This window comes from Podarcis melisellensis (genome assembly GCF_964234715.1).
Source record: "Podarcis melisellensis genome assembly, chromosome: 7".
NCBI classification, from domain to species: Eukaryota; Metazoa; Chordata; class Lepidosauria; order Squamata; family Lacertidae; genus Podarcis; species Podarcis melisellensis.
This window is the reverse complement of record NC_138539.1, coordinates 7,338,179-7,352,187: the sequence shown is the minus strand read 5'-3', so window position 1 is coordinate 7,352,187 and position 14,009 is coordinate 7,338,179. Positions and strand designations below refer to the sequence as shown.

Sequence of the window (14,009 nt, the reverse complement as noted above, 5' to 3'; positions counted from 1 at the left end):
CTTCAAAGAAGCGTGACTAGCCCAAGGTCACCCAGCAGCTGCATGTGGAGGAGCGGAGACGCGAACCTGGTTCACCAGATTACGAGTCTACAACTCTTAACCACTACACCACACTGGGGCAAGGATGACTTGGAACAGAAGGTGAGAGGCAGAGGGAGCGAAAAGTTTTGAGAATTGCACAGGGGGCCACTGAAATTTTAGACCCCAAAGTCCACCACTGCTCCAAACATGCACATAAAAATGCTGGTGCTGTGGAGGATTGGTAAATAACCACAAGTATTGTCATAGTACCATGCTCTCCATTGTTTCCTCTGTTGTTTTTGCAGAGTCCCGTACACAGCAGAAGAATGAGCAGTACATGCCACATGCTTTGCTTTACTTTATTTACACTTCAATGCTGAGAGATTACATGCAGGCATCTTGCTTCTGCGAGAGCAGAGAAGCAACTCCTCTCTCCTCGGAAACACTGAGAGAGCAGTGAAAAACAGGAAACCGGTGTACGGTTTCTGGGCCCAGAAAAACGCGATCAGTCTGACGGATGGACTCCGGAGGTCGAGTCGGAATGCGGAGGAACAGAGAAACGGATCGGATGTTATCTTCTCTGCGTCAAGTTGATTGATGAGAGGTATGTGCTCATGCTCCGGGCAGCCTGCCAGCTCCTAATTAATGGCTTTAAGGCTGGACTTTGAACTTTTAAAGCCGTTTGCCACGGCACAAGCGTAGAGGCTTGGATGGGGGAAACCGAAAGTACCTTTTAAAAGTGCTTTTGGAATAAAGCAGCAGTGATGCAGCTTGATTTAAAGCAGCAGAGATGACGCAGAAGGCTAATGCCAGGGTCATGATGGCTAGCTGCAGAAGGCTGGCTGATGCAAGTGGGGAATCTGATCCCAATCAGCCACATGCTCAGCTCAGAGTAGCCTGTGATACTGCCGTCATTCTGAATGAAGCAGACCGCCGGGGTGCTAGCTGCATGGGTAAGGGGGAGTCTTCACAGACATCATCCCAGAGTGCAGTGGAACCACCAGATGGCGCCAAAGCTTTGAAGGCAGTGAATTGCTACTCGTGTGGACGTCTAGGCCATATGAAGAGGGAATGCAGATATCCCAGGGCCAAGACAGAGCAGCGCAGCGAAAGCTCATCGCGTGGAAAAGGCCAAAGCAAAGGCAAAGGTCCGGTGTCCAGGACAACGCAGCACAAGGCAATGGTCTCACGCTTCACTCCAAAGGTTGCAAAGGTCCAGAAGACGTCTAGATCTTTCTTCGTTGTTGATTCAGCAGCGACCCACCACATGTGCGACTGTTCGTGTCTTTTACACCGCAGGAAGGTGCGATTCACCAGGCGGATGACCACACGATCCCCAGTCAAGGCTACGGAACTGTTGTTCTTCACAGTTTGGACTTATCGATACAGGATGTGCTTTACGTACCGGATGCCAAACATAATCTACTCAGTGTTGCGCAGCTGAATGAATGGAACATTGACGTTTCCTTCAAGAACAAGAAGTGCACCATCACAAAGAAAAACGATTATGTATTGCATGCTGAATATGTTGATTGTTTGTTTGTTTTGTATTATGATGATGTTGTGCAGGATGAAACTTGTTGCATTGCAGGTTCTAATAAAAGTTTGCATGCAGAATGTATTCACGATTTCACCGGAAATTTGGTCATTTGCATTTTGAGGCAGTATCAAAAATGCCTGCCTTGGTTGAAGGTATGACTATTACACCCTGCAGGTACCACATGAAGTGCAAGGCATGCGCAGCAAACAAGGTGAAAATGGCTGCGAAAGGTAAGGTGTCTAGTAGGCAAGCTACAGAACCATACCAGGTTGTTCATGCTGATTTGGTTGGACCACTATCGCCCTCTTTGGGTGGAAATAGGTACTTCATGGTTCTCATTGATGCATTTTCCAGGTATATTTATGTGTACAATCTCAAGCAGAAATCAGAGGCTTTTCCAAGGTTCAAGGAATTCTGTGCTTGGTTGGAAAATGTGCATGGTAAGAAGATAAAGACTTTTTTCACTGATCGCGGGGGGGAATTCACTTCTCAGCAGTTTGAGGCTTTTCTGACTGAGAAAGGAATTCAACACGATTTGTCTAGTCCTCGCTCGCCATGGCAGAATGGAGAGGGCAAATCAGACATTGCTTCAAGGGTTAAAAACCTTGCTGCATGATGCAAATCTTCCAGAGAGTTATTGGGCCGAATCTCTCTCATGTTTTGTTTACAGTTACAATCACAGGTTATCTTCAGCGATTGGTTGTACCCCCTATGAGAAGATGTTTGGCAAGAAACCATACATCAAACACATGAAAATTTTTGGTTCTGATATGTGGGTTCACTCACCACAAAGCTCCAAGTTAGGCAAGCGTTGATTGCATGGTATCTTTCTAGGTTATCAGAAAGGTTCTTACAGAATAATGATGTCTGACTCTAAGGCAATTAAGCTCACAAGAAGTGTTGAGTACAATGCCAAGTGGGGGGAGAATGTGGGAATTTTCCAATGTTATCCTGATGACAGTGATGAGACTGAGGATAGGCAACAGCAAAAGCAGCCGCAACAACCCACACCCACTGATGAAGGTTCTGATTCTGAGTCTGAAACTGAATCGGATGATTCAGAGGATTTCAAGAGTGCAAAAGCCTCTATGGGACCCTCTGAATGCTCTGATCAAGAATTGGAAGAACCATTGTTCACAATAGGTCACTTTTCTCCTAAGAAGGAAGAGGAGAGTGTTGAGGACCTAAGGCTAATTCGCAGGTCACAAAGAGCCACAAAAGGCAGACCTCCAAAGAGATTTGCTGATGAGTTTGCCAAGATAGCAGTAACAGCTGTTAAAAGCTCCAAGAAGGTTTTTGAACCTTCAAGTTTCCAAGAAATCCAGGATTTGGATTCAAAGGAAGCTGAGCCATGGTTAAATGCCATGAAGGCTGAGCTTGATTCCTTAGAAAGGAACAAAACATGGGAGCTAGTTCCAGTAGTTCCAGGAATGAAACTGCTTGGAAGCAAATGGGTCTTCAAAGCGAAGACTGATCAAAATGGCAAGGTAGTCAGACACAAAGCCAGATTGGTAGCCAGAGGTTTTGCACAGGTACCAGGTGAAGACTATCACGAGACCTACTCACCCACAGTGAGGTATGAGAGCATTAGGCTTATGCTCAAGCTAGCTGCAGAGGAAAATCTACACATTAGTCACCATGATGTGAATACAGTGTTTTTGTACGGATCTCTAGGTGAATCACTTTATATGCTTCCACCTGATAGCGTACAGGTAAAACAGGGATTTGTTTGTGCTCTGAAGAAGTCCCTTTATGGTCTCAAACAAAGTGCACGGGGTTGGCACACAAAACTCACTGAACATTTATGGTCCTGGGCCAGTGTACGTTACATCCAGTCTCCTCTTCCTGTGGGAAACCCAACAGCAACTCTGACTGTGGAATGTAAACATTGTCCCGTGACAAGCACTTCGCTGCACAGTGAAGAAAGCAGAAACCAACATCCTCCTCCCTTGCACATAAAGGGAAAGTGGCTTCTCTACATTATGGTCTTCACGAAATTGCTGGTATTTCATTACTGTTTGTAATTCATTACAATGATACCTGAAGGCCTTTTCAGGACTGGTCTTGACATTTTGCTGCTAGAGGCTATCCCCAGAAACATCTGAGTTGGCATCTAAGAACATTGCACCCTTGCTTTAGGATCAACTCCATTCTTTTGTTTAAGGCAACTTTCCCCAACCTGGTGCCCTCCAGATGTTTGGAACTACATCTCCCACTCCCATCCAGCACAACATGGTGGGAGTTGTAGTCCAAAAAATCTGGATGACATCAGACTGGAGGAGGCTTGTTTAAAGTCATGCGATCTCAGAACATTTGTACAATTTATCTTCCTCTCTCGACCCTGATAATTTTAGCCTGATAAACAATTACAACAGTTGGCTGAGATACCATCATAGAGGAAGGGGCAGAGAAGACTGTGTAACCAGAGTTATTTCTTATATGCATTGGGAGTCTTGTGCCTCTTATATGAAGCTCTTCTTTATTTTGCCCAAAATGTTTTCCTGCATTGCAGGGGGTTGGAGTGAATGATCCTTAGGGTCCCTGCAAACTCAACAATTTTATATTTCTATTCTTCTTGAAGCTGTAGCAGGTGAGTAGTGCTAATCTCTTTCCTGGGCTCCTATAACAAATGAGTTAGAAGCTTTCCATATTGGAATTGTGTAGGCATTTACTTTTAGTGATTATCCCTTTTGATCCTCATCCCTTCTGCTTGCAGACATAGTGCACAGAGCAGGGAAGAAGGAAGAATCCAAAGGAAAAGATTTCATTATGGCTGAACAGAGCACAGCAGCATCACTTGGTTTAACCATTGATGGGTTTTCTGGAGACTACAGCCCTTCAGCATTCCCAGAGGAAGATTATGAATCTGAACTTGCTTCCTTCACACATTACCTGTTTCTCTTTGCCTGTCTTTTCATTATTACCCTTGCAATATTCATATGTGGCCTGGTGGGGAATGCAATTGTCATCTGGTTTCTCTGCTTCATCGTGAAGAAGAATCCCATCACCACCTACATCTTGAACTTGGCTGTAGCTGATTCTTGTGTCCTTGTTACTTTAGCACTTGCAATTTCAGCTAGCTTTTGGGATGTAGGAGGAATTTCCTCTGGGCTTTGTATTGAACTGTTTATTTCTGCACATGCCATAAGCTTATATCTACTGACAGCCATCAGTGTCGAGAAATGTCTCTCTGTTGTCTTCCCAATCTGGTATCGATGCCACCGTCTAGAACACCTGTCTGAAATTGTTTGTGCATTAATATGGGCAATGTCCATTCTGGTTTTTGGAATCTATCACTTTGTCATTCCAACCGAAAATGCAGACTTTGACATAATGATTTGTGTCATTCATATGATCAACTCTGTATTTTGCACACTTGTTGTGGTCATCTGTACTGTGACCCTTTTCATCAAGGTCTGCTGCAGTTTACATCGACGCCAACGAGGAAAGTTCTACACAGTGCTCTTGCTTGCTCTTCTTTTCTTCCTCATTTTGGGTGTTCCACTCAGTGTCATAATAACTGTTCAATATCTTTTTCCTCATTTTAATATAATAACTGCATTATTTGGAGCAGTATCTGCTGTTATCAACAGCAGTGTTAATCCATTCATTTACTTCTTAATTGGAAGGAAAAAGACACATCAATCCAGAGAACCCTTGAAGGTGGTGCTGGAAAGAGTTTTTAGTGACAAAGATTATTGCAGAGAAGATCGGAGTCTTCCAGCCGCAACAGAATCAATGTTGATGACTCCTTAAGTCTCTCCTTGTAAGCTAAGCTGTGGGGATGGGGTTAGAGATGACCAACAACATAGATTTATTCTTTTAAAAAAGTCTGTAGATTCGTGTTTTTCTTCTTCTTTTCTACAACTTATAATCATGGGTATTTATCTTGTAATGTTTGCTCCTTTAGTTTTTATACTTGTTATTTGCTTAGTAGCTAACATGAACGTCAGGTGGCATACAAATTAATAAAGAAAAAGTAATCATTCACAAAGTGGAATTTGTTCAAATACCAAGGGCTCGAAGATTTCAAAGGCATAAGCAGGATTCTTTTCAACTCCATCCCTTTGGAAGCTCTGCACACCCTTGGTGTGAAAGTGTGAATTTAACACACCTGGTCATTACGTGTGAAGTTTGAGCTGCTGTAAAAGCCACCTGGTCCCCTGGCAGAACCTCCTGCATCTCCAGTCCAACCTGGTTCCACCACAAATGATATTGTTCCAGGTTTGTGGGGGAACAAGGTATCCCCAGATCCCTGTGTATCAGATTCCCTCCTATATATTCCTGGATATGTTCTGGGAAGAGGAAAGAGAACAAAGGTGAGAACTTCATGAGTGCAGGTTGCAACCTAGAGACTGGTGGGCATACCTGACTGCTCTGGACTCAAGCTGACTGAAGCTATGAGAGAAGCAGCAAGAGACACTCTTGGGGAGGGAGGTTCTGCAGTCCCTCCAACTAAGGTCAGGTGTAAATATGAGTAAAGAAACCACATTTCTTAAAGATTTTGCAGACTCCACTGCAGGAGAAGAAGTTCCACTGTATCCTTTGGCTGCAATCCATTATCTTTGTGCTATGAAAACTTTCACTAGCTGATGTGTCCACATTGAACAACTTGTGCTCACACAACTACAGGGCCATCTTTTCTTATCTTTTCCAAATTTGCTGGCAACCTTAAATACAAGGGTTGTCAAGAAAAAAAGAACATTGTTACAATGATACCTTAAGGCCTTTTCAAGACTGGTCCTGAGACATTTTGCTGCTAGAGGCTATCCCCAGACATATCTGAGTTGGCATCTAAGAACATTGCACCCTTGCTTTAGGATCAACTCCATTCCTTTGTTTAAGGCAACTTTCCCCAACCTGGTGCCCTCCAGATGTTTGGAACTACATCTCCCACTCCCATCCAGCACAACATGGTGGGAGTTGTAGTCCAAAAAATCTGGATGACATCAGACTGGAGGAGGCTTGTTTAAAGTCATGCGATCTCAGAACTTTTGTACAATTTATCTTCCTCTCTCGACCCTGATAATTTTAGCCTGATAAACAATTACAACAGTTGGCTGAGATACCATCACAGAGGAAGGGGCAGAGAAGACTGTGTAACCAGAGTTATTTCTTAGATGCACTGGGAGTCTTGTGCCTCTTATATGAAGCTCTTCTTTCTTTTGCCCAAAATGTTTTCCTGCATTGCAGGGGGTTGGAGTGAATGATCCTTAGGGTCCCTTCAGACTCGACAATTTTATATTTCTATTCTTCTTCTTGAAGCTGTAGCAGGTGAGTAGTGTTAATCTCTTTCCTGGGCTACCTATAACAAATGAGTTAGAAGCTTTCCATATTGGAATGGTGTAGGCACTTACTTTTAGTGATTATCCCTTCTGTTCCTCATCCCTTCTGCTTGCAGACATAGTGCAGAGAGCAGGGAAGAAGGAAGAATCCAAAGGAAAAGATTTCATTATGGCTGAGCAGAACACAGCTGCATCACTTGGTTTAACCATTGATGGGTTTTCTGGAGACTACAGCCCTTCAGCTTTCCCAGAGGAAGATGATGAATCTGAACTTGCTTCCTTCACACATTACCTGTTTCTCTTTGCCTGTCTTTTCATTATTACCCTTGCAATATTCATATGTGGCCTGGTGGGGAATGCAATTGTCATCTGGTTTCTCTGCTTCATCGTGAAGAAGAATCCCATCACCACCTACATCTTGACCTTGGCTGTAGCTGATTCTTGTGTCCTTGTTACTTTAGCACTTGCAATTTCAGCTTACTTTTGGGATGTAGGAGGAATTTCCTCTGGGCTTTGTATTGAACTGTTTATTTCCACACATGCCATAAGCTTATATCTACTGACAGCCATCAGTGTCGAGAAATGTCTCTCTGTTGTCTTCCCAATCTGGTATCGATGCCACCGTCTAGAACACCTGTCTGAAATTGTTTGTGCATTAATATGGGCAATGTCCATTCTGGTGTTTGGAACCTATCACTTTGTCATTCCAACCGAAAATGCAGACTTTGACATAATGATTTGTGTCATTCATATGATCAACTCTGTATTTTGCACACTTGTTGTGGTCATCTGTACTGTGACCCTTTTCATCAAGGTCTGCTGCAGTTTACATCGATGCCAACGAGGAAAGTTCTACACAGCACTCTTGCTTGCTCTTCTTTTCTTCCTCATTTTGGGTGTTCCACTCAGTGTCATAATAACTGTTCAATATCTTCTTGGTGATATTAATATAATAATGGCATTATTTGGAGTAGTATCTGCTGTTATCAACAGCAGTGTTAATCCATTCATTTACTTCTTAATTGGAAGGAAAAAGACACATCGATCCAGAGAACCCTTGAAGGTGGTGCTGGAAAGAGTTTTTACTGACAAAGATGATTGCAGAGAAGATCGGAGTCTTCCAGCCGCAACAGATTCAATGTTGATAACTCCTTAAGTCTCTCCTTGTAAGCTAAGCTGTGGGGATGGCATTAGAGATGACCAACAACATAGGTTTATTCTAAAAAAAAATAGTCTGTAGATTCGTGTTTTTCTGCTTCTTTTCTACAACTTATAATCATGGGTGTTTATCTTGTTATGTTTGCTCCTTTAGTTTTTATACTTGTTATTTGCTTAGTAGCTAACATGAACATGAGGTAGCATACAAATTAATAAAGAAAAATTAATCATTCACAAAGTGGGATGTGTTCAAATACCAAGGACTCCAAGACTTCAAAGGCATAAGCAGGATTCTTCCCAATTCCATCCCTTTGGAAGCTCTGCACACCCCTGGTGTGAAAGTGTGAATTTAACACACCTGGTCATTACGTGTGAAGCTTGAGCTGCTGTAAAAGCCATCTGGTCCCCTGGCAGAACCTCCTGCATCTCCAATCCAACCTGGTTCCACCACAAATAATATTGTTACAGGTTTGTGGGGGAACAAGGTATCCCCGGATCCCTGTGTATCAGATTCCCTCCTATATATTCTTGGATATGTTCTGGGAAGAGGAAAGAGAACAAAGGTGAGAACTTCATGAGTGCAGGCTGCAACCTAGAGACTGGTGGGCATAGCTGACTGCTCTGGACTCAAGCTGACTGAAGCTATGAGAGAAGCAGCAAGAGACACTCTTGGGGAGGGAGGTTCTGCAGTCCCTCCAACTAAGCTCAGGTGTAAATATGAGTAAAGAAACCACATTTCTTAAAGACTCTGCAGACTCCACTGCAGGAGAAGAAGAAGTTCCACTGTATCCTTTGGCTGTAATCCATTATCTTTGTGCTATGAAAACTTTCACTAGCTGATGTGTCCACACTGAACAACTTGTGCTCAAAAAACTACAGGGCCATCTCTTCTTATCTTTTCCAAATTTGCTGGCAACCTTAAATACAAGGGTAGTCAAGAAAAAAAAAACATTGTTACAATGATACCTTAAGGCCTTTTCAAGACTGGTCCTGAGACATTTTGCTGCTAGAGGCTATCCCCAGACATATCTGAGTTGGCATCTAAGAACATTGCACCCTTGCTTTAGGATCAACTCCATTCCTTTGTTTAAGGCAACTTTCCCCAACCTGGTGCCCTCCAGATGTTTGGAACTACATCTCCCACTCCCATCCAGCACAACATGGTGGGAGTTGTAGTCCAAAAAATCTGGATGACATCAGACTGGAGGAGGCTTGTTTAAAGTCATGCGATCTCAGAACTTTTGTACAATTTATCTTCCTCTCTCGACCCTGATAATTTTAGCCTGATAAACAATTACAACAGTTGGCTGAGATACCATCACAGAGGAAGGGGCAGAGAAGACTGTGTAACCAGAGTTATTTCTTAGATGCACTGGGAGTCTTGTGCTTCTTATATGAAGCTCTTCTTTATTTTGCCCAAAATGTTTTCCTGCATTGCAGGGGGTTGGAGTGAATGATCCTTAAGGTCCCTTCAAACTCAACAATTTTATATTTCTATTCTTCTTCTTGAAGCTGTAGCAGGTGAGTAGTGTTAATCTCTTTCCTGGGCTACCTATAACAAATGAGTTAGAAGCTTTCCATATTGGAATTGTGTAGGCACTTACTTTTAGTGATTATCCCTTTTGATCCTCATCCCTTCTGCTTGCAGACATAGTGCAGAGAACAGGGAAGAAGGAAGAATCCAAAAGAAAAGATTTCATTATGGCTGACCAGAGCACAGCAGCATCACTTGGTTTAACCATTAGTGGGTTTTCTGGAGACTACAGCCCTTCAGCATTCCCAGAGGAAGATTCTGAATCTGAACTTTCTTCCTTCACATATTACCTGCTGCTCTTTTTCTTTCTTTTCATCCTTACAATATTTATAGGTGGCCTGGTGGGGAATGCAATTGTCATCTGGTTTCTCTGCTTCATCGTGAAGAAGAATCCCATCACCACCTACATCTTGAACTTGGCTGTAGCTGATTCTTGTGTCCTTGTATTTTTAGCATTTTCAATTTCAGCTAGATTTTGGGATGTAGGAGGAATTTCCTCTCGGCTGAGTTTTGAACTGTTTATTTCCGCACATGCCATAAGCTTATATCTACTGACAGCCATCAGTGTCGAGAAATGTCTCTCTGTTGTCTTCCCAATCTGGTATCGATGCCACCGTCTAGAACACCTGTCTGAAATTGTTTGCGCATTAATATGGGCAATGTCCATTCTGGTCTTTGGAATCTATCACTTTTTCATTTTAACCCAATATGCAGACTTTGAAATAATGATTTGTGTCATTCATATGATCACCTCTGTATTTTGCACACTTGTTGTGGTTATCTGTACTGTGATCCTTTTCATCAAGGTCTGCTGCAGTTTACATCAACGCCAACGAGGAAAGTTCTACACAGCGCTCTTGCTTGCTCTTCTTTTCTTCCTCATTTTTGGTGTTCCACTCAGTGTCATAATAACTGTTCAATATCTTCTTGGTGATATTAATATAATAACGGCATTATTTGGAGTAGTATCTGCTGTTATCAACAGCAGTGTTAATCCATTCATTTACTTCTTAATTGGAAGGAAAACGACACATCAATCCAGAGAACCCTTGAAGGTGGTGCTGGAAAGAGTTTTTAGAGACAAAGATGATTGCAGAGAAGATCGGAGTCTTCCAGCTGCAACAGATTCAATTTTGATGACTCCTTAAGTCTCTCCTTGTAAGCTAAGCTGTTGGAATGGCATTAGAGATGACCAACAGCATAGGTTTATTCTAAAAAAAAAAGTCTGTAGATTCGTGTTTTTCTGCTTCTTTTCTACAACTTATAATCATGGGTGTTTATCTTGTTATGTTTGCTCCTTTAGTTTTTATACTTGTTATTTGCTTAGTAGCTAACATGAACATGAGGTAGCATACAAATTAATAAAGAAAAATTAATCATTCACGAAGTGGGATGTGTTCAAATACCAAGGACTCCAAGACTTCAAAGGCATAAGCAGGATTCTTCCCAATTCCATTCCTTTGGAAGCTCTGCACACCCCTGGTGTGAAAGTGTGAATAAAACACACCTGGTCATTATGTGTGAAGCTTCAGCTGCTGTAAAAGCCACCTGGTCCCCTGGCAGAACCTCCTGCATCTCCAGTCCAACCTGGTTCCACCACAAATAATATTGTTACAAGGTATCCCCAGATCCCTGTCTGTCAGATCCCCCCCTATATATTCCTGGATGTGTTCTAGGAAGAGGAAAGAGAACAAAAGTGAGACCTCCATGAGTGCAGGCTGCAACCTAGAGACTGGTGGGCATAGCTGACTGCTCTGGACTCAAGCTGACTGAAGCTATGAGAGAAGCAGCAAGAGACACTCTTGGGGAGGGAGGTTCTGCACTCCCTCAATCAAAACTCAGGTTTAAATATGTGTAAATAAGCCATACTTCTTAATGACACTGCAGACTCCACAGGATTGGCAACAACAGGAGCAGACATGTTCTATGCTTACAATAACATTTTATTACCTTGTCAATTGTGCTGTTTTAAATGTGCATTTTTTTTAATTTGGCTTCTTCTAGTAATGTTTTCTTTCGAAATGTTTAAGACAATATTTTAGTTTCTTGGTAACTATTTTGCTTTGAATGTATATTTAACTTTCTCCAGTATTGTTTTATCCTGGATTTGATGCTCTCATGTGTTTTAAACCACACTGAGGTTTTTTCTTTAAAATATACAGAGGCATAGCGATGAAATGAATAATAGCAATAATGGAAATTGCTGAATTGTAGGCTCAGATTGGCAATCATTGTGGACAACATAAAGTAAGCACCTTGGTAGCCACTTGGAGAATTGCCTTGGTTTCCTCTCTGTTGTCATGTATCCTGTCTTTCATTTTCCTTCCTCTTGTTCTCCTAAAGTAGGCCACTGTTTACCTTGCTAGATATATAGAGTGATGTGCTTTGTGGGCAGTGGAAAAAGGGCAGAATGGAGGCTATTAACTTTCTTCAGAGAGCTATCCTGACTGGGGAAAACATGAGTCACGACCTTGCTTTGGGTCATTGGCCAATGTGATGCAACTCAAGGTTAAATATTATGGTGCACACAATATGCTGGAATATCTCATTTCTTCTCAAGTTAACTAATATATTGCATCAAATCTTACAGTTTAAGAGTGAAGTTGTTCCATCAATGTTTACTTGTTTGTTTGTTTTTAATTATTGTTTCTTTTTATGTTTTTAGCCATTCTTGTTTTTATCTGTATGCTATCTTGAGTCCCTGTCAGGGCAAAAGCAGGATATAAATAAAATTATTACTGTTGTGGTGGTGATTGTGGTTGTTGTTAAACCTCTACCTAAACAATCTTTTAAAATATATATATATTTTAAAAAAACTGTCCAGTAGCACCTTAGAGACCAACTAAGTTTGTTCTTGCATGCATAGACACAAAAGCTTATACCAAGAACAAATGTAGTTGGTCTCTAAGGTGCCACTGGACATTTTTATTATTTTTATTATATATTTTCAGTGCGTCAGACCAACATGGCTACTTGCACTGTCAAAGGCACACACACTGAACATGAGAACTAAGCATCACTGCTTCCTGTACACATGGGGACATTTTCAAAGAGAAAGAAACAGTGGGAACAGAGAAAGCAATCAATATTGACTAGATTTAGTCTTTCATTTCATTACCTATTTATTGACACTGTCAAAAGGCTTAAAAGCTGCTAACCATGAATGGGGTGGGGCAGCTCTGGGATCATAAAAAGCAACATGATATTCAGTAGTACACCAAAGAATATAAAAGGCAAACCTTTCACATCCAATAATAAACTGATGCTATGACAGGCAAATCAGTGGCAAGGGAGCTAATGGTTGTTGGCTCACCTGGACAGGAGCAGAAGAAACTGTGGATCTGGATATGATACATCATCAGGTCAGTCCTCCTCCTAGTCTTTGGCCTTTCAAATTTCACTGGCACCCTCTGCAAGGCAAAAATTTGGCGCACTGCACCTCTTGCCTTCCATTCGGTACATGCACTATGTCAGAGTGGTGATGCCTTCCATTGACCCCAGTGCAGTGGAATAATAATAATAATAATAATAATAATAATAATAATAATAATAATAATATATTATATATACCCCGCCCATCTGGCTGGGTTTCCTCAGGCACTCTGGGCGGCTTCCAACAGAATATTAAAATACAATAATCTATTAAGCATTAAAAGCTTCCCTAAACAGGGCTGCCTTCAGATGTCTTCTAAAGGTCTGGTAGTTGTTTTTCTCTTTGACATCTGGTGGGAGGGCGTTCCACAGAGTGGGTGCCACTACAGAGAAGGCCCTCTATCTGGTTCCCTGTAACTTGGTTTCTTGCAGTGAGGGAACTGCCAGAAGGCCCTTGGAGCTGGACCTCAGTGTCTGGGCAGAACAATGGAGGTGGAGACGCTCCTTCAGGTATACTGAACCAAGGCCACACTGCTCTAAATCCACCTCCTCCAACCTCCTTGGCCACCTGCTTCCCACTTTAGAAGGCAACATGCAAGTTCATAGCAAGGGACAGCAGCTGCATATGCTATTGTTATTCTTCTGAATAACCTTATTCATTCATTGTCTTATTCAAGGCCCCAAGGTGACTATAGAGAATTGCAAATAAAGCAGGAGGGATTCTGCAAATGGTTTGGTTTTGGCTCTTGACTCAGTCATGATTTGAAAGGAGATCTACTCATTTATGCCTTTCCTCTGCAGCCTCCACAAGATGGTTTTTTGACCAGCCACATAGAAGCCAGGTTGTGATGCTGTGAAAGCTGTAGATTTCCATTGCTAATTCAGCTAGCAAACCACACCAGCAGAAGCCCTGAGCAAATATTCCACCCCTATGTGCTCACCAAAATTGGCTTGCAGGGATTGGGATAAACCTTGCAATATGAAGTGCGGCAGAAGAGGGTGATCATTCTGACTAGCAAGCAAAGATGCTTAATTAGACAGAATGGATGCCTTAGTACAGGGGTCGGCAAGGCTTACTGGGCATGGGCCAGATCACTCC

The 14,009-nt window shown here is 42.2% G+C and overlaps 3 protein-coding genes across 4 annotated transcripts; all 3 read left to right on the top strand.

The window, feature by feature from the left end:
* The first annotated feature begins 4,136 nt into the window (after positions 1 to 4,136).
* On the top strand, positions 4,137 to 6,796 carry LOC309374338 (mas-related G-protein coupled receptor member H-like). Of its 2 annotated transcripts, XM_081919148.1 has the most exons (3): positions 4,137 to 4,151; positions 4,278 to 5,327; positions 6,755 to 6,796. In XM_081919148.1, exon 2 carries the CDS (start codon positions 4,331 to 4,333, stop codon positions 5,315 to 5,317), a length of 987 nt encoding a protein of 328 aa, XP_081775274.1. In that variant the 5' UTR covers positions 4,137 to 4,151; positions 4,278 to 4,330; the 3' UTR covers positions 5,318 to 5,327; positions 6,755 to 6,796. The 2 variants fall into 2 exon arrangements, with proteins under 2 accessions (XP_081775274.1, XP_081775273.1); XM_081919147.1 differs by lacking the exon at positions 6,755 to 6,796 and having other exon boundaries at positions 4,278 to 5,914.
* Positions 6,688 to 9,257, top strand: LOC309374337 (mas-related G-protein coupled receptor member H-like). Its single transcript, XM_081919146.1, has 2 exons — positions 6,688 to 6,835; positions 6,963 to 9,257. The coding sequence occupies exon 2, from the start codon at positions 7,016 to 7,018 to the stop codon at positions 8,000 to 8,002; it is 987 nt and encodes a 328-aa protein (XP_081775272.1). The 5' UTR covers positions 6,688 to 6,835; positions 6,963 to 7,015; the 3' UTR covers positions 8,003 to 9,257.
* Positions 9,258 to 9,322: 65 nt separating this feature from the next.
* On the top strand, positions 9,323 to 12,281 carry LOC309374339 (mas-related G-protein coupled receptor member H-like). The gene is made up of 2 exons (XM_081919149.1): positions 9,323 to 9,525; positions 9,653 to 12,281. The coding sequence occupies exon 2, from the start codon at positions 9,706 to 9,708 to the stop codon at positions 10,684 to 10,686; it is 981 nt and encodes a 326-aa protein (XP_081775275.1). The 5' UTR covers positions 9,323 to 9,525; positions 9,653 to 9,705; the 3' UTR covers positions 10,687 to 12,281.
* The last annotated feature ends 1,728 nt before the right edge of the window (positions 12,282 to 14,009 follow it).